Consider the following 19,948-nt stretch of genomic DNA (forward strand, 5'->3'; position numbering starts at 1 on the left):
GAATGGGAGGTGGGAGAGAAAAAGATCGATTGGGCAGTTCTAGAAGCTGAAGACAAGGCACGAGTACCAGGTACCGGTCTTGGAGATAAATGTAAAGAATTACCAGAATTATTAATACAAGTTTTACCTAGATTATTGACAACTAGAAAAGAAGACTGGGATGCAATCTCAGCCTGTAAACAGAAACAAGATGAGGATATTAGTGATTTTTATTCTAGATTTGAAAAATGTTTCAGCATCAACAGTGGCCTCAAGACAAGTAGTGAGTCATACCCTCACCTTTTTGTTACTAAATTAGTCGAGAATTCAAGTCCACAAATTAAAAATCGAGTTTTGAAAGTCGAAAGTACCTGGCAAGCTAATACCCCGTCCCAGATGTTGCAAATGCTCCAATACCATCAGAATAGAATCAGAGAAGAACAAGAACACGAATGAAAACGTTTGAAAGACACGAAAATGAAAGTACTAGTTGCACAATCTGTTCCTCAAGACAGTCAGAAGAGGGGTCCGAATCAAGCCAGTCATCCTGCAGCTCCCGTTAAAGGGAACTGCAATTATTGTAAACAGCCAGGTCATTTTATAAATGAGTGTGCAGTTCTGAAACACAACATAGCTACTGGTAAGACTAAAGAAAGACCACGTCCGCCTAGACAAGAACAAGTTTCACAGATTCCTCAGCCACAGAATGCACCACAGACAGTTACCGCACCGCAGCCTATTGCTGCAACACAGCATGTTACATCGCAGATGTACCAGTATGCACAGTCTGAGTATCCAGAGTACCAGCAGTATTCATGAAACAGCCTAGAGAGGGAGGTAGGCTTGCCTCTCATCGAGATACCTGTAGATCAAGAAGGTCCCTATGTTCACAGTCAAGTATTAGGGAAAGACAGAAAGTTTTTGATCGATACAGGGGCAAGTAGGACCACTATTAGTCACGCCGAAGTTCCAGGGGCTCCGCTCTCAGGCTCAAGAAATGTTTCCCTTGGATTTTCAGGAAAACCCATCGTAAATGAAATATCAAAGCCAGTTACTCTAGAAGTAGGTCCATTGTCCCGCACTACTGATCTGTTACTTACTAAGTCATGTCCAGAAAACCTATTAGGCATTAAGACACTGAAAGAGTTAGGTGCAGTTATATGCTGTTCCCCAGAGGGAATACGATTGTTCCTACGTGACTTTAAGGGTCACTATGTATTACGAGATTTTGATTCAAGACTGTCTAATGTTCCGCAGCACTTATGGGCGCAAGGTCCAACTGATGTAGGTTACATGCAAATCACACCCTATCGTGTGACTCTCAAGCCAGGTGTAGTGTTACCACGAATCAGACAGTACAGATTGCCACCAGAGGCTGTAGCAGCCTTATCCAAAATTATTGACGAGCTCATGGCTCAAGGAGTGGTTGTAGAAACTGACTCCAATGTATGTAATTCTCCGATCATTCCAGTCATGAAACGTACTGATCCAAATGCACCCCCAGTATATCGATTAGTGATTGACCTACGAGAGCTTAATAAATGTATTATTCCTCAGTACCCAGTTGTCCCAGACATCTCTTCCCTATTAACGGCCATTGATTCCGAAGCCACGTTCTTCACTGTCATAGACCTCAAGAACGCATTTTTCAGTGTTCCTATTCATCCAGACAGCCAGTTCCTTTTCGGATTTTGTTTAAATGGAAGGAGCTATATGTTTACACGAGCTCCTCAAGGTTTCACAGAAAGTCCTAGCATTTATAGTCAAGCACTTAAGAGACAACTAGACAACATTCACATGCCAACTGACACTGCCCTGCTCCAGTATGTCGATGATCTACTGATCACAGCCCGTTCTGAACGTGCTTGCGAGCAAGCATCCCTTACAGTTTTGTATTTCCTAGCCGAGATGGGGCACAAGGTGTCCCCTTCTAAGCTTCAATTCTGTGTCCAGCAAGTGGTCTACTTAGGACACTTACTGTCCAAGAGGGGTAGGCAGTTGACACCAGACCGTATCCAGTTAATAGCGAGTCTTCCTCAGCCCAAGACCCAGAAGGAGGAACGTGCTTTTATCGGCCTTACTTCTTACTGCAGACAATGGATTCCCCAGTATGCATTTCTAGCCAAACCACTGATACAGTTAACGACATAGGAGGCAGCCGTATCGACTGTCCTCCCTTGGACATCTGAACATACACTTAGTTTCAATGAGTTAAAGAAAGCCCTATGCCAAGCTCCAGTTCTAGCTACACCAAACTACAGTAAGCCTTTTACACTCTTCGTTACTGAACGTGAAGGTACAGCATTATCTGTTCTCACACAAGATCAAGCAGGACAATACAAGCCCAGTGCTTATTTTTCGAGCACATTAGATCCTGTAGCCCAGGCTCTGCCTGCGTGCCTCAAGTCAGTTGCAGCCGCAGCCCTAGCTATCAGACAAAGTGATTCCATAGTCTTAGGACATACCTTGACAGTACAAGTTCCACATTCTGTGGAAGTTCTTTTAAACCGAACACAAACTCAGCACTTGACAATTGCACGTTTAACAGGTTATGAATTGACACTGTTCCAGCCACACATAGAAATCAGACGCTGCAACATTTTAAATCCTGCTACATTGTTACCATCAGTTACTTCAAATCCAGCCACACATGACTGTGTGGAAGTAGTTAACATTACGACAAAGCCAAGACAAGATCTGACAGATATTCCGTTACCAGACCCCGACCTGACACTTTATGTGGATGGTTCATGCCTGAGAACTAGTACAGGAGAACTAGTCGCCGCGTATGCAGTGACTACTGACACCGAAGTTATTGAAACACACCATATTGACACCCTGTCTGCTCAAGCAGCAGAGCTAGTTGCTCTGACACAAGCCTGCATACACGCCAAGAACTTGAAAGTTAATGTTTACACAGATTCACGCTACGCATTTGGAGTTGTACACGACTTCGGAGTGCTCTGGCAGGAGAGAGGTTTCATGACTTCACATGGAACCAAGATTCAGCATGGTCTCCTTATTCAAGCTCTGTTAGATGCCATACACTTACCGACAGCTATCGCTATCATGAAGTGCAAAGCACATACGAAAGTTACTGACATTATTTCCCAAGGTAATGATCTAGCAGATCGCACAGCCAAGCTCACAGCACAGACTCTAGACATTCCAGTTAACATGACACATACTCCAGATCCGACTACATGTATGACAGTTAAGGACCCTACACAAGATGTCATAGATATCCAGTTACATGCTACTCCCGAAGAAATCAAGAAATGGTCCGAACAAGGAGGGGTCCAGACAGATCAAGGATGGTTAACGAAGGGTAGAGCCACATGGTTTCTCTCCGACTCTATGGTTCAAGTCATTATTAATACCGCACATAGTCCAGCACATTTAGGAGAAAAAGCTATGTTAGACAGTATCCAGAACATTTGGTTCAACAAGCATTTACGAGCTGCAGCCAAGCAGAAAGTCCGTACCTGTATGATATGTTGTCAGTTTAATCCAGGTAAAAGTGTCCCGGTGGAACAAGGTGGATTCCAGCCCCCCTGACCACCCTTTTGAAGTCCTCCAGATGGATTATATTCAGATGGAGCGATGTCGAGGTTTCAAGTATGTCCTTGTAGTTGTATGCGCTTTGTCCAGGTGGACAGAAGCATATCCAGTTCCAGATTACACAGCCGCGACCACTGCCAAGCAGTTGGTTCGTGAGTTCTTCCCCCGTTATGGACTCCCTAGAGTCGTATATTCTGACAACGGCCAGCCATTCTCATCTGAACTCATGAAGCATGTTTCCCTTTTGTTAGGGTACCAGTGGAAGTTCCATTGTGTACGCCATCCTGAAGCAGCCGGTCTCGTAGAGAGACATAACCAGACTCTGAAAATCCGTATTGCAAAAGTGTGTAAAGAAAAAGGTGTGGACTGGCTAGTAGCTCTACCAGTCGCTTTATTTTATATGCGCATGGTCGCACATTCCAGATCAGGTCTGTCCCCGTATGAGGTCGTTTTCGGCCGCCCCCCTAACATGTGGGGTACTCCTAGACCCCGAAGTATTACCGATGTTTCAAGTAATATGCTGACAGATTACCTAGCTTCCTTGATGTCTGCCCTCAACTCATGTCGTTCACAGGTTGCCGCCGCATTTCCAGACAATACCGAGGTGGCACCGCATGAAATCGTTCCAGGATCCATGGTAATGGTCCGCAACTTTGACAGATCAAGTCCGCTGGAGCCTCGCTGGAAAGAGCCCCGACAGGTCCTCCTCACCACCCGTACAGCCGTGAAGTTGGAAGGACGCAAAGGCTGGGTGCACCTTTCTCATATTAAACTTTTTAATGGACTGAAACCCGTCTTAAAGAACATTTCCCAGGATTTGAAGGATTGCCAAAGCATTGTTCTCAAGGACTGTCCCGCAAAAGACATTGCTACAACCCCTCCCCTGTTAGAGAAAACTCCGCAACAGGAGTACAAGCTAAAACTCCGGTCTAGTAAAATAAGTCAGTCAGTTTGATTGTCTAAGTCCTCCCCTAGGTGAAACGGTTAGACTGTTTCTGACATGTATAAAATAGACCCCCATAGTGAGAGAGTTAGTCAAAACTCAATCCGATGTATCGTTTTTCTATGTTTCATATTGTTTCTCAGCATTATGATTTCCTGCACCAGTTATGCATTTTTCTTGTATTTCCCAGTTCTTCATGTAAATAAGTCTGCTAATGCTACAGTAGAGCACACGTTTAGTGATCTGCCTCCTCATGAACTCTCTTACCGCCTCGCCATGCGAAATAACTCATTCATCCGCATGTTACATTACTCACACCAGACCAGCAATGCCACTAATTGTTGGGTGTGTGGTCGACTCCCCCCTTTCCAGACCCCGAAGGGAGTTCTGCCACTCTTTCCTTATCCATTTTCACATAATGGTTCGTGTGGAGCATGGTCCACGTTAACGTCATCCTCAACAGATATGTCTTTTCTTAACAGTACATGTTTTCCAGACAAGCAAGGTCTCCCTCACAGAACCGGTTTAGATCTAGAAAATGAAGTGTATAATTTAGGTAATTATTCTTCGAATTTCATGGTCTTGAATGTTCAGTCTGATACTACTCCAGACTTACCTGCTATTTCAGTACTACCAGTCAAAGGCGAATTATGTGTCCGTAATTATGGTTCCGTACATGTAGGACATAGTGATTGTACTACTATTGTCAAGTATAGTGACAGTGGGAAATCTATTTTCAAAGCTTCACGTCATTCTTATTTTATTTGTGGTCAAACCGCATATGTTCGTCTGCCCCTCGATTGGGAGGGAACCTGTTACATTGCCTTCCTACTGCCACCAGTTTTCCTAGCCCCACCTGATTATCATAGAAATACACATCTAGTACACATTAGACATAGAAGGGAGTCCCCAATTGTCGATTATACTGAAACTGCTCTAGAACAGTATACAGATTTCAACAGAGGTTTCTTTTTCTTTATAGGACCTATCCAGAATAGTAAGCTAATCCGTAGGTTAACCAGAACCCTCGAAGCTGTAGTAAATGAGACTGCCTCTGCTCTAGGTAACTTAACCGAAGAGCAATCTGCTATGAGATTTGTCGTTTTACAGAATCGTCTCGTCCTTGACGTCATACTGGCCGATAGGGGCGGGGCCTGTAGAGTCATCGGATCTAGTTGCTGCATTTTCATTCCAAATAACGCGCCGTCTGTTTATTCAGCTATAACCAGACTCCATAAAATTGCCCATCTGATACACCAAGATCCAGGCACCTGGACATGGTCCGGTTGGTTCTGGAATATAATTTCCGCATGGGGATGGAAAATATTGTCCTTTCTAGGTATTGCAGTAGCGATCATATTCAGCTGCTGCCTCTGTATACAATGTGGCCCTGCGATTTGCGGCATTTGTGCTACCTCTTGTATTCCTAGTCCCAAGCCCCGTTCTAAATCCCGTTCCAGGATAATTCGAGACGAGCAAATGATACTGTATGAAATGATAGATGGTATCATGAATATTGATGTTTCCTGATGGAAACGTAGTGACAAGGAGGGAATGTGGAAAAGTAAATTTTGCCATGTTCTGTGTCCCTACGTGTCATCCATCATATGTTATGTGTGCATGATTAAATATGCATATGCATTCCCCATGTTCGATTAATGACGCAATTACAGTTGTGTCCACCTCTAGTATGCCAGTTTCCAGCCCTCGTGAATACTACGAATATCAGGCCTATGTAAAGCTACGTTGCCACGTTTCTCAGTGTGCACGTTATTCTATTATAAAGTCCCCGTTTCTAGGCCTCAAAAGGGCCTGGACACCAGATTCAGCTCCTGTCTCCTGAAGCCTCACTGAGGAGCGATACAGCCCCCACCTGTATCCTCGACCCTTCACTTACTTCCTGCCTCTCAGTGCCCGGCTCAGTCTCTGAGTCTGCCAAGAATATGTTATGATTCCAGTTATCAGTTCAGTCCTCCTTCTCTGCATTCCTAAGCTACTGAACTGCATCAATAGTTTCCGTCATTGTCTAGCCTTCACGTCTCCACGTTAGAGAAATACTGCATTTAATGGTCATTTAATATTCTTCATCACGCACTACATGTAGAATAATGCATGGTCCAGTCTTAGAATCAAGTCAGCCTTTCCTCTCCTGACTTCTAGTTTATATCAACATGTTCTCTAAACATCAGATACTAGATACTGTTTAGGTACATGTCACCCTGACTCTCCAGACTTCAGTCTCTGCTCCTAGCACAGAGTTCGAAGCCCCCAGCTTCTCCTAGTGATACGTCATTGCTAGTTTGCGCGCACCATCAGGTTAGAGGTCCCGGCTCCTTAGGTAGCCCCCTCCAATGTTTCCGCCCCATTCATGACATATTCTGTTACGTTTGCATCACATGTCTATGTATACGCCCCGTTACACCTCTTTTCGCCCTTATCTTTCGCGACTGCTACGCGTCACGCCTTCTGCTCCACCCACTGCTACGCCTACTGCAATGTAATGCTATGTGTTTGCGTTATGTATATATGCTCATGTATTGTTATTAAAAGTCAGCGCGCTCATCCCAGATCCAGCCCCAGCAGCTGCTGGGCCCTGCCATCCTATTCCTATGCAGGTTGTCCTGTTCCTGTCCTTATGCTGTATTAAACCTGCAAAACTCCTACTACCTCGAATCTTGACTCCTATTTATTGAGCTATCTGTTATGATATATGTCTAGTCAAAAAGAGAGGTATTATTTATTTATTTACCACAGTTCTTCAATCACAGATCTCAATTTATTAACTTCGGGGTGGCCCAGCCCAGCCTCTGACGGGCGCAGATGGGCCCGCTCTTGGCCTGTTCTTAACCCAGGCACACGCAAGCTCGTACCGCACAGCGGGAGCCACAGGCAGAACAATAAGTGCCTCCAGTAGTGAGAACAGTGGCGTAAGCGGTGGCTGCTGCAAGTGTCTCTGGAGCTTGTGGTCTCTCCTCTTCCCACTCCTAGCAGTGCGACGGTCGTCCCGCGCAGAGGGAGCCCTAGTCTGAACAAATAAGCGCCTCCGAATGTGAGAACAGTGGCATAGATGGCAGCTGCTACTAATACATCTGTTACTTTTGTTGATCGGTAACCTAATACCCAGTACGAGTCCTTATGAAGTGAATTTTCTTCATTGATGGACCCTTGTTGTACACAGATTGAACACAAATTATTCAATGACACATTTCGGTGGATTAGAATAGATTTCAACCCCCTTCTTCAGGGCAAAATTATTAGATAAATCTCCCAAATTAGACAAATCAACCATGAAATATCTATAAGAAACATACACTTTGCGAAGAGTTAATACAATAAAAGACTGTAACAATAACACATTCAATTTTTGTGCATACACTTTCTCAGTTGTACTTTCATTTTACTACAGCCTGTTGAGCCACATTTAATCCCTGGGTAAGGCCCCAATCAAGGACAGGAAATTGCCTTCCTTCCAAATCAAAGCCCCAAAACACTATGGGTCACCCCACATCTTCTGTCATTCCTACAGCTCACTACTAATCCAGGAAGATGCTCCCTCCATTAGCTCACTCCACTTCCCAAGAATATCAGATTGGACTTTGTTAAAATTTCACGCCCTTCATAAACACCTAGAGGTGCAACCATACACTAGTCCTGATACCTTCCACTATGGATGAAGAAAGTTAATGTATATGTTTACAGATAATAACATATATATGTCTTATAGGTCACCCAGAAGATCCATTCCCTATCTCACCAGGTACGTCATCACCGATTCCCAGATACCCTTAGCGCAAGATTTTCTGGGCTTAAGGGTCCAGCAAGTATCTAGCTGTTCTTGGAAAAAGTAACATCTTACAACCATTCGGAGGTGACACACATCGACCCCAATGATTTGGCGCTTGTCAAGCATAAGAAGTATGGCAGTGAGGTTTTGGATGTCAGCAGGGGCATCCCCGAAAGACTCCAAGAGTGCAACCAATAGGGTCATAGTAATGTGAAAATCAGGTCAATAGCGCCAAACAGGGACTTCCAGAACACTGCTATTCATTGATTCCTCTGCGTCAGATGTAGGAAATTTGTGTTTCTAGCCTCTCAGCATGCACATCTCGCGCCATTTGCAAGTCCCGCTCTATGTAGTTGCACTAGGGTGCCTCAGATTCTGTGGCAAAATGTTACATCTATCAAGCACAGCCTATTTTGGGTATAAGGACGAAAGTCTGGGCACAGCAGTAACACCAATATTTATTTCTGGGGAAGGGACTTAGATCTACTTACCAGGTCACTCGAGCTCTAGGATAGCATACTGTTGAAGTATTCTGTGTGATGGTGCGTAAGTAGCTTTCTAGAAGATGGAGCTCCCATGGAGAGGGGCGCAAAGGCTGCAGGGGAGGAACTATGTAAAGTTTTGCAGGTGCTCTGTCTGTGATCCATGAACACAGTAAGGGGTGTGCAGTGAAGACACTTGGTGAATTCCTTACATTACAGGCTCTGCCCATTAGCATAGGGGTCCCCAAGAGCAGTCCGTTTCAGGTGACCCAAACACCGAGTCTGCAGTCAGTGATGTGCCGGGTTCTGGAGCATGGAAAGGGCTGTAGCAAATAAGCATTTAAGCTTGGCTCACTGTATCAAATGATCCCTGGCTCATATAGAGCAGCTGACTATATCGACACCCTCTCTCAGGAATTTTGCGGGGCCTGAGGCAAATGTTTACTGGGCATGGCTCCATATCAGTCTGAATGGCGACATGGGGTTGAAAGGGTGTGGGATGATGCCAAAAGTGCGCAAACTTTGCTTAAGTGCAATAATAATACAGCTTGAAATCTGGGGCACACAACCCACCCTGTTCAAATGGCAGCATACGCACTTCCTAAGGCAATCTGGCCTTTCTGCCCTCCCAAGCAAGGCTTACGAGCAGGATTGAATGCATTGGAAAACATGTCTAGTGAGAGGGATAGGTACATTTACAAAGATTTAAAGAAATATGAAGAATAACATTACGGTCTTTACTGGAGTATACAGGAGTTGTGGAGTTGCCTTTCACCTAATGGAGTACAAGATAGACATGACTGGCCTATTATGGGACACCTAAGCACGTGATGGCTGTGAATGGCATAATTAAATCGTAGGTATATGTTTGAGGACAAATGAGTCTGTTTTTCTGAAATTGCTTTATACTCTGCAAGTATTCCGTGAGTGATATTGATTGCTTTTCTGACTGAATAATCCATGCATATAACTACTACTAGGTAGCTATGCTGTTGAAAGGCTCAGAATGTAAGGCCTTTATAGGTTGTAATTTTCCATTTATCAGTACATTTTCAATCTTATTATGACATATAATCCATTTAGAGGAGACAGGACCGAAATCAGAAAGTGAGTAAATGTTGGAAGTGAATGAAAGGAAATGTTGTAGTACTTTTTTGAAAGATGATAGAAGGCATTGTCATTGTAAATGGTTTTTTTTTATTTGGCTTAGATAATGTTTTTGGTACTTGTGCTGTATGCATTGTTTTCTCTTGTTTTTATTAGGGAAATGCCTGTTTCTTATTAAAAAATATTTGCAAGGCTCGTGATCACTCTGTAGACCATTTAAAGTTCCTGTCGGAAGAGATTCTAAAATCTATAACTTTATAACTAATTTCTATAGAATGGTGTGCTGTAAAATTTAAATTCTATGCAATTTGTGTAACTTATAGTCAAAAGTCAAAGTCAAAATTTTTTATTTGTATTGGTACTCGACAGAGGACCACAAATATACAATTTACAAAGGTAAAAAAATGTAAATTTCACATATAATCAGTACAATGGTAAAAAGGATTTTAAAAACTTAAAGAAATTGTAGCAAACAAATTCATTTGGTGGCTGTTTACACAACTGCAATAGTTCACTCACTTTGATGATTCTACAAATTTGGTAAATTGGGGCGAGATATCTTGTGCGTGCAATAGATACATTTGTATTAGGACACACAAACAGCAAATGCTCAATGTTTTGGTCTCCCCCTTCACACAGGGGGCATAGCAACGATCCTCCTGGCAACCATCTTACTGTATAGGTTAGTACTGGTAGAATGCCCAGTCTTAACATAGTAATTGACCTCCTTGCTCCGCGAGTCAGGGAGAACCCGATATATGGTTGAATATGCTTGTATTCCAAAGAGTCCACGAAGGATTTATATGTTTTCAGTTTTTTGCAGTGATCATAGTCTAATTCATAGCTTAACTTCGGGGTGTAGCATTTTAGAAAGAGTTTCATTTGAGCTGCTGTCCAGCTACATAAAATATCCGGTGTAATTTCTGCCATTTGGAATATAATTTTCATATTGTTTGAAAAAGTCTGGTTTTTTGTTTCACCATCGAAGACTTCTTTTTTCAGTAAGTGTCTTAATGTGCCCTCCTTTGCATGGAGAAGATTGTAGCTCCACCTGATTACGTTGGCTACCGCTGTGGCGAAAGAACTTGTGATCGAGAATTCCAAACTTAATGCTTGAACTGGTACAGAATCAGAGACCTTCATTATTCTTTTTAAGATTTTCCCCTCTTTACGGTCCATATAGGTCCACTGTTTTATCGGAATATACTCGGTTGCATATGATAGCACAGGTGGAATTTTTGCTTTATATATTTTTATCAGAGAGGAGAAGTGCCGATTCCCAGTAGAACGATAGAGTCTTAAGAGGGCCTCAGTGTGAACTTCAGATTTCTTCATTAAATTTTCTATATGTTTTACATTTGAGATGTTCTTTGATAGTATCCTGCCTAAATAAGGATATTCGTTCACTATTTCTATTTTTTCTCCCCCTAGGCTCCAACTGTATTTATCACTAAATTTATTTCTCGAGAAGACCACAATTTGTGTTTTCTTTAAGTTCGGGATTAAGAAGTTTGCTTTTGAGTAAGTGTAAAGGATGTCCAGAGAATTTTGCAAACCGAAAGGGGTAAGATCAAGCATCACTATATCATCAGCATACAGTAATACTTGTATGCTTTGCTTAGCAATTTTAGGTGATAAACTTAAGCCCTGCTGTAGCTGTTTGGGCAGGTCGCTGAGATATAAAGAAAATAGTAGTGGGGCCAAAAGGCACCCTTGCTTTAGACCATTAGCTGTTTTTATCCTTTTTGTTAGGCCCTTTTCTCCCCCCATTTGTACCTGGCACCAGGTATTGGTATGAAGATTCACAATAGTTTGCAGTAATTGATCTGGAATTCCAAGTTCCCTGAGTTTATGCCATAGAGTAGGACGATCAACACGGTCGAACGCAGTCGAGTAATCTATAAACACTGCGTATACTGTCTGAGATTTTCCTGTTACATATTTATCTAATATTGTTTGGATGATAGCAATATTGTCTGTAACTGAATGTTTTGGCCTAAAACCAGCTTGGAACATTGGAATTTTATCCAGTGAAAAAGCCCAATCTTTTAGCCTTTGTAGAACTTCCGCTGCAAAGATTTTTCCCGCAGCATCCATTAGTGCAATTTGCCGATAATTTCCAGCAATTGTCTTACTCCCCTTTTTTTTGTGTAACTTATATATCCCCTTCCATTTGAAAGTTATTCAGCTGCAACTGTTATTGACACTAGAGATGAGTTTCAATTTCAGCAAGCACCTTTGAGATATTTATGCACATGGATCTTAGACTATTCCTTGCTTGGTCTCCAGTTAATGCGGATTGGTACGTTAAAAAAAGTAGCATGGGTAAGAAAAATTCCTATTCATCTTTGAAACAACATATGTTAGATAGTTAACATGAAACCCCACGACTGTTGTTGACCCACATGCTTTCAAAAACTGTAATATGTTGGTATCCAGCCAAATACTGACCGTGTAAAAATTGAATAATTGAGTGAGGCGAAGCCCCACTCAAATAATAAACACAATCCTAGTCACGGTGAACCACAAAGGTCACTAAATAAATCTGTGTTTAACCCTCTGATACTTTGGCCTTAACGTAAAGGCAATTTGTAAATTATTTATGCTACACTAAAACAGTAATAAACTAAAAACACAACTCAATAAAATTCCCAAACCAATTTAGAATGATAGAATACAAGATAATAAATTAAATGGCACCACAATGACAAAAATCCAATAAGTAGAACCGGAGATATGGGTTTCTAAAGTGAGCTAAGAAGCACAAAGTTCATGCTGGTCGTTAAGAGCAGGTTGAGCATTGTGGACAGTTAACTAAAATACTCCACTGCACACCAAGAGATTGTAACTATTATCCAAAATTTCCACAATGCGTGGTTCTATCCGTGCAGACGTACGTTTCACCCCCCTAGGCTTTCTCAAGGTTCGGATTTGAAAATTGAGTTCATTTCCGTATTTTCAATCGTATGATCGTAAATAAATACCCTCAGTCATAATCATTCCGAAAGGAATTTGTTTGGTGCAATATCAATTCGACTGGCAGTTGTATCAACTTCTCTTTAAAATACGTGCATCTCCTCTCAGAGATATGCTTGATGATGTTGCTCTATTCTAGACTCGGGACCTTGATGCGTCCTCTCTTCGTCTTTCAGTAACCCCAGCTCCTCGTAAACGGCAGCAGCATTGTGGATAGTTGTTACTCTAGTGAGAAGAGCCAGACATCGCTGAGCTTTATGTTGGCGATTGTTGTCGGCTGTTACTGTCGGCATGAAGTGCAGGTCTCACGTTGCTGGTCAATGTCCGCGCACAGAGTAGGTCCTGCTGCACCGTTGTGTTAACCTTTGTTGCTGGTGGGCAATTCTCTGCATGAAGATGTCTTGTGGTCATGAGGAGTGTAAACCTTCTGTAACGTTACCTCTTGTTCACGAGGCACCTCCACTGATGCCAGCCAAGGGTCAAGGACCTTGGAGTGTAGGGGGTTCACCTTTTGGGGATCAGGACTCCCTCCAGCAGAGGTCAGCATCAGGGCTCAAGCAGGACCAGACAGGTCCACAGAGTTCTGGTCAGTTAGTTGCAGGTAAGCCTCCAGAAGCTTTTGGTGTCCCTGAAATTCACACAGGTGGTCCGCCAACTGATCCTTGGAGTCACTTTGGAAAGCCTGAGTTCAAGGCAAGTAGGTACAGCTTTCCTTCTTCAGTTAGTAGGGCAGTCCCTTTTTCTCAAATAGCAGGGCAGTTCTTCTGAATCTTCCACAGGTCCAGTAGTGTAATGGTACACCTCCTACACAGCCATCCGGTCAGGAAAACCCTCTTCCCTTACAACTAGGCTTCCTTTAGCTCATTGTCTTGAAGTAATATACAACTCACAACAGCAGAGCCATTCACAGTCATGTGACCCGTAGCACGGACACACAGGCACAGTCGGGTTGGGCAGCAGAATGCCTCCTTTTTAAAAGTGGTACAAAAGGGGGTGGTGATGGACGGAGCACCTGAACCAATCAAACACTCACACCCAGTCAACAGATGTGGGTTTAATCCATCACCGTTCTTTAGCCCACTCTGCCACGCCAGTTCAGACATGGCCATATGCAAATCAGTCTGACCTTGTGCCTCATGGGAACAGTCCAACCCGAACCGCCAAGCCATGCCTTCCCTGGACTGGAAACAAGCTTCCTAGGACCGGTTTCTGGTATTCCAGCCATCTTCACCCAGGCTTGCTTGAATCCAGTGGCAAAGTGAGCAAGGGACTCACGTCTGGGCATACACTGCCAACTTATGGCGAACAAAGCGGTACAAAAGGGGGTGGTGATGGACGGAGCATCTGAACCAATCAAACACTCCTTTCTAAAAGTGGCATTATCAGAATAGTAAATCGTGGCCACTGGAATCATGCAATTCAGCGGCTGCGGCTTTTATCATAATTCTGGATTTGTTACATTTGCCACATAATCCATCATCTGCAGCAGTGCACAATAAATAGGTGGTTTCTCTTCAGCCAAGCTGGTTTTACCATGCTGAAGAGAGTCTTCAATGAGTTTTGCCACAGTTGCTCGCACTGTTCATTTGAAAGATGTTCACTCCATAATTCATCTGAGAGTTTAAATTCACCATCCACGGCCTCCTCCATTGTCCAGTACCAGTAGGAGACCTCCCTCCTACCCGCTGGCTACTAACTGTTGTTCCAAGATGTTACTCCTGCCTATAGATTTTCCCTGGCTTTGTTGTGATTGGACCCAGCCCTGCTTCCCTCAGTGGTAAAGCAAGCCTATCCTGAAGACAATCCGGTGCGCCCAGTGAATCCCACAGTTGCACTAAGCTAGAAAAATAACTAAGGCCAACAGGACGATTTAGTCTGGCCCATGCTCTAACCATTGCCTGGAGACCTTTGATTAACCTTTTGAAAAAATGTTGGTTCCCCAAACTTAAACAAAAAGACCTCTTCAGATTAATTGTCCCCTCTTAGCATACCCAAGAACATGCCACCTGCCCCGGTGTTTACAGGCATTTTTAGCAGCATCCATGAGTGTGAAAACTGGAAGGCCCAAGCATAATACTGTAAATCAGGTAGCGCAAGACTGCCTTTCTCTCTCGTACGCCTAGGCGTAGGAAAGAGTATTTTTTTTGATTTGCTGGCGTTGTGTCTTCAAATGCTTGCCATGTGTCTTGCCATATCCATTCTTTCCTCTTCCTTGACTAGGTCTGCAGGCATGTTTCACTGCTCTTCACATATATATAAGACACAATCCTATTTTTTATTGACTGAGTATGCAGTTGGCTCAGACTGATCATCCGTGCTTACAAGGAGTTGGTTTGTGCTGCAATTTCTGTGACATGTCTTTTTATAATGGGATAAGGCTTTTAGCCTTCTGTCCAATGTTCAACATGGAGGACCAGTGTGCTTCATCTGTTCTCTGCTCTTTCAAAAATGTGATGTGATTACTATGGGCCTTGTTATGACGTTGGTTGTCTTGGAGCAGGGCTGCTGCTACGCCGCCACGCTGCTGGCCCGCTCCAAGACCATCAAAGACATTAGTAACTGCCAGCCAGATTACAATTTTTTTTGTCTCAGTCAGTTCTTTGGCAGTCTCTAAGAAGAGGCATAGCAATGGGAGGGTCAAAGACAGTTTCTACAGGGCATAGATTTCAAGTCCATGCCCTGAAGGAACTAGGGGTGCATGCAGAGGGGAGGGCTCACCATGTGCCCCCCCCCCCCACATGCATCTCCTGGTGCAGAAGCAACTGCCCCACTCACTGCCCCACATTTTTCATGCCCAGCTCACCGCCGTGAAAACTGTGGTGGTGAGGAAACTCCTAATATGCTAGGCGGTGCTGCAGCGGCACAGTCTGCATATTAGGGGCCTCAGGCTGCCATGGAGCGTGGATCCCTGGTGGCAGCAGCGTTCCCATGGCAGGCCGACCGCGTACTTGTAATAGGGCAGTCGGCACCACCAGTGTGGCGATACCTGCACCGCCACCATAGGTTTGGCAGTCCATCGGACTGCCATACTCTTAATAAGGCCCTAAGTGCTTATGTAAATGGTCAGTCAAAATATAAATGATAACATGATGACAGTAAGGAAAGCTCTTTTTCATTGAAGTCCGGAAGGCTAACTTTTTACCAGAATTGGTTATCTGATCAGCTGTACGGCCTGAGAAGTGATTGTATGTCAGTCGTGGTGGAAGTGAGGGAGTGACTGACAAATATCACATACTTCTTTGTTATCTTACAATAACAGCGCTGCAGTCCCTGACATTAAATGGTTTCATGGTTTAAAAAATGTACTACATTTATGTGGTAACGCCACATTTCATTCTAAAACTACCAGATACATAGCAATCTTAAAATGGATCAGCCAAACCATTCTTGCCACCACGAAAAGTCAACATATACTTTCTTAGTTTAAATAAATGGAATACGCCGCCCAAGACTGTTCTGTATTTGGACTTGTGGATAACAAAGGGCAGCACTGATTTGAGAGAAGATGGCTGAAATATCGAACCTGTTTTATCACCTACTTTAACGCTCAAATTATGAGATGGAAATACATTCAAAAGTCTCAATGAAAAAAATAAATGATTTGCAGCAGGCCTTCCTAAATGGAGTCAGGGAAGTGCTGCCTTCATTTCTTGACTGAAGAGCGGATACCCATGCATATCTGCACAAGCATTTCAGTCTCCTTTCTTCCTATATTCTGCTTTAAACTGCTATTGGCATTCGAGGAGTCAGCCCAAGGGAAAAAATAATAATTTTGTAAGATTTGTATACTTAAAAAGTTGGTGCATACTTACTGACTGACACTCTGCCAATCGAAATTTCTTGGTCGTCCATACCATAAATATGACGGAAGCTGAAATAAAATAAAATTTAAAAAATAGTTTGTAAACCCATTGTAGGCACTGTATGAAGAAATGAATTAACTCTAAACACGAGATCGCTTACCTATCACAGCAAAAATCAAGGTATTTGTAAAATGTCTGTAAAGGGAATACTTTACTGGATTCTTTCTCAGCTTCAGGGTCTTCATGGTTTGTGCTAAGCTGATGAAAATGTAAACATTTGCTAAGGAAAATGATTATCACTGGGTGTTCTAATAGCGCAAAGTATCAATACAAATTAACAACTGGGATGCAAATTGAACAGAATCATGCCAATATCTGTACATCAACTGTACATTTCTATCACTAAATAAAAATAACATTCAATTTAAATTTTATTTGTTCATTCTTTTTAAGGTAGGATCCACCAATTAATCAGGACAATACACAAACTCGCTTCAAAACCCATCAGACACCTTTTTTTCCGACATATTTCTAAAAAAACACTGGACGAATCGATAAACCAAGCAAACACACTCCTGTAAATAAAGGTCTAGTTGCATGCCAATTTAGCGAAAGTGAATACAGAAAATATAACTTTTTGACCTACACTTAGTCCCCTGTGGATGGATTAGCATGAAAATGAACAAACCAAAAGTCATTTAAACTATCTAACTGAAAACGTTTTTGCAGAATCAAATGTTGCTGAAATTATAACCAAAGCAAAAATCCATTTACACTACTACCATTCTACCAACAATTGAACAAAAGGGATAGGAGCAAAGAATCTGAAACAAACTGAGGTTTCACAAAAAATAAAAAACAAAGCAAAAACAAAGCTCATCTAAATGGGAAGAGGACAAGATGAAACACATACTAAGGAACGCAGATCATTCCAAAGTCAATGGAGACTAATCAAAGGGGACAAAGATATTTGCTCATAATTGGGGATGTGCACAACTATCCCAAATGGAAGATGTAGTGTTGAAAGACCAACTGGTGAAAACCCACCTAATCAACACAATAATAAAAAACGGTAGTAGATGCTGAGTGACAGTTAAAACTTTTGAAACAGCCACCATAGTTCTTTAAAAACTGAGAAAACAAGGAACTTTGAAAATGTGGATATGGTATTATATTAAAGAGCAGATGACCTACTTCAATAATCATGTAATCTACAGTATGGGGTGCCCATGTGCTTTATGATACATTGGTAGTGCTATGTATCACCTAAACAAGAATACTGGAACATATCGGTGCAATACAAATTTGTTATCCGATGTTGAGAACTTACCGAAAGGAATATCTAGAACTCAGATAACTGAGAATTTATGGAAATTACATGTACAGAATAATAAAAGATGGCAAGAAAACAAACACATTCTGAGACAGAAAGAATCCAAGGCCAAATCCAAGACTATTCCCAAAAAGTTTAACCAAGGATGAAGAAACATATATACTGAGAATAATGTAAGAGTGGCTTAAAAGGACCTTTATTGATATGATCCTCTATGAAAGATGTTTTCACTTTATTTCTAAGAGTTTGAAGAAACCAATTGTAAAGGTTTGATGAAGGCTGGAAATAAGTGGCTGTGTGGCAATAGGTTATATATACAAAATGGTAGTGCAAGATGTACTGTATGTCTAGAGTGCATCAGAGTGGTAGAATCCCCTGCAGAACAAGGTAGTTTTCATGTGTGCAACTTCATTTTCACCTTCCTTTAGCCTAGAAAAAATACACAGTGAAACAGGAGAATCATAATGGCTTAATAGATTATAATGAAGTGTAGGTGCCTTTGTCAGAACAAGCTAAGAACAGCAGTAGGAGGAACTTCGAAGGTCATATATATGGGAGAGAAGAATGGATGGCCTCAACTGGGATGACTGCAATATTCTCTATTAGGGTTCTCTGAATGTTACAACCTACAATTTAGGATTCCTTATGTAGATATCAACCTATGCCTAATAATATGGAGGGATGATGTAGGGCCCAATGCCAAAGGAAAAGGAAGACTGTGTGCCCGAAGATGAGAAGTAGTCAGAGAAAATTGAGAATAGAATGGACAAAATACAAAGTCATATACTTGTATAACTGAACAAAGCCAAGGGGATTCTATTCAACCCAACATACCTAAATGAAGCTTCTATATGATTCTCACAGACTTTTTTGCCATGCAGCCGTAAAGGTGTATATCACTAAAAGAGTATCCAAAAATTACAATCCGAACAAGACACAATTATTTTATGATTGGTAGATGGACAATGACAACCAGAGTGCGAATCACAACTGCAATTTCACTTATTTTTATGTATATACAATGCCAATAGCATTCTGCCCAAACAAAGTGGAAATGTCAAGGATATTTTCCCCACAGAACACCATGAATCCTGTTATCCAAATATCTATCAAATTACTTTGAACAGTTAATCCACTTGCTCATGACACTCTGAAACATTTCAGATTTGGATGTAAGAGAACTGGTTCTCAACCTGAATTAGTTATCTCAGTTGCCAAGGAATATTTACCTACACTGTTGTGTACGCAAAATTTACTGGACACAGAAATAAGACTTATACAAACATCAAATGGTCCTTTCAGATTTTGTAAATGTCATTGATGTAAAAAAAGGATATCCACCAACACATCCCAGAATCAAGCAAAGCCAAGGGAACACTGGCCAGAAGATCAGATTCTTTTTCCTAAATAAAAAAGCAAAAGAAACTTACATTTTCAAGAAAACAAACATTTCACATCAAATTTTCTTGCACACATTGAACTTCACAAACTCATATTAATATTAATGAGGTTCATTACCGCGCTTCCCCCTTTTAGTAGTTTATTACTACAGTGTACATTTTAAATGTAATTTTTGCACTGCCAGCATAAAAGTACATTATCATGCAAACAGAGACGGCAAAACCTGAAATGGAGGCAAGCAGATCAAGAGACATCTATCAATAATGGTCTGCTTAATACCATTTCCCATGTATATATGAGGGCTTTTTAGCAAAGATTACTCTAAATTCAGCATCATTCTCATACAAATGTAAAAGTTGTAATCCCATTAAGCTTCAAAATATAAACTCTATAACATCAGGCTCACTTCTAAAGGTGCATTACAACCCTTTTGTTTCTCCAATAAAAATACAAGAACAAAGTCCACCTTTCTACTGTGTCCTCATTAATTACCTATGCATATTTTAACATTATATGCAACTCAAGATGAAGATGACCTTCCAGCATCTCTAAGCACTTACCACTATTAAACAATTCACA

At 41.9% G+C, this 19,948-nt stretch overlaps 1 protein-coding gene across 1 annotated transcript in view; it reads right to left on the reverse strand.

Annotated features, from left to right (window-relative positions):
- The window catches only part of TMEM87B (transmembrane protein 87B), a 376,065-nt gene that overhangs the window by 115,973 nt on the left and 240,144 nt on the right, over positions 1–19,948 (reverse strand). The window contains exons 13-15 of the mRNA XM_078649037.1: positions 19,306–19,371; positions 16,796–16,904; positions 16,645–16,703 (exon numbers count right to left, since the gene is read on the reverse strand). Of these exons, the coding sequence (XP_078505163.1) occupies positions 16,645–16,703; positions 16,796–16,904; positions 19,306–19,371 (234 nt within the window). The remainder of the gene's footprint in view (positions 1–16,644; positions 16,704–16,795; positions 16,905–19,305; positions 19,372–19,948) is intronic.

Source organism: Lissotriton helveticus, chromosome 6 (assembly GCF_964261635.1).
Source record: "Lissotriton helveticus chromosome 6, aLisHel1.1, whole genome shotgun sequence".
In the NCBI taxonomy this organism is placed as follows: Eukaryota; Metazoa; Chordata; class Amphibia; order Caudata; family Salamandridae; genus Lissotriton; species Lissotriton helveticus.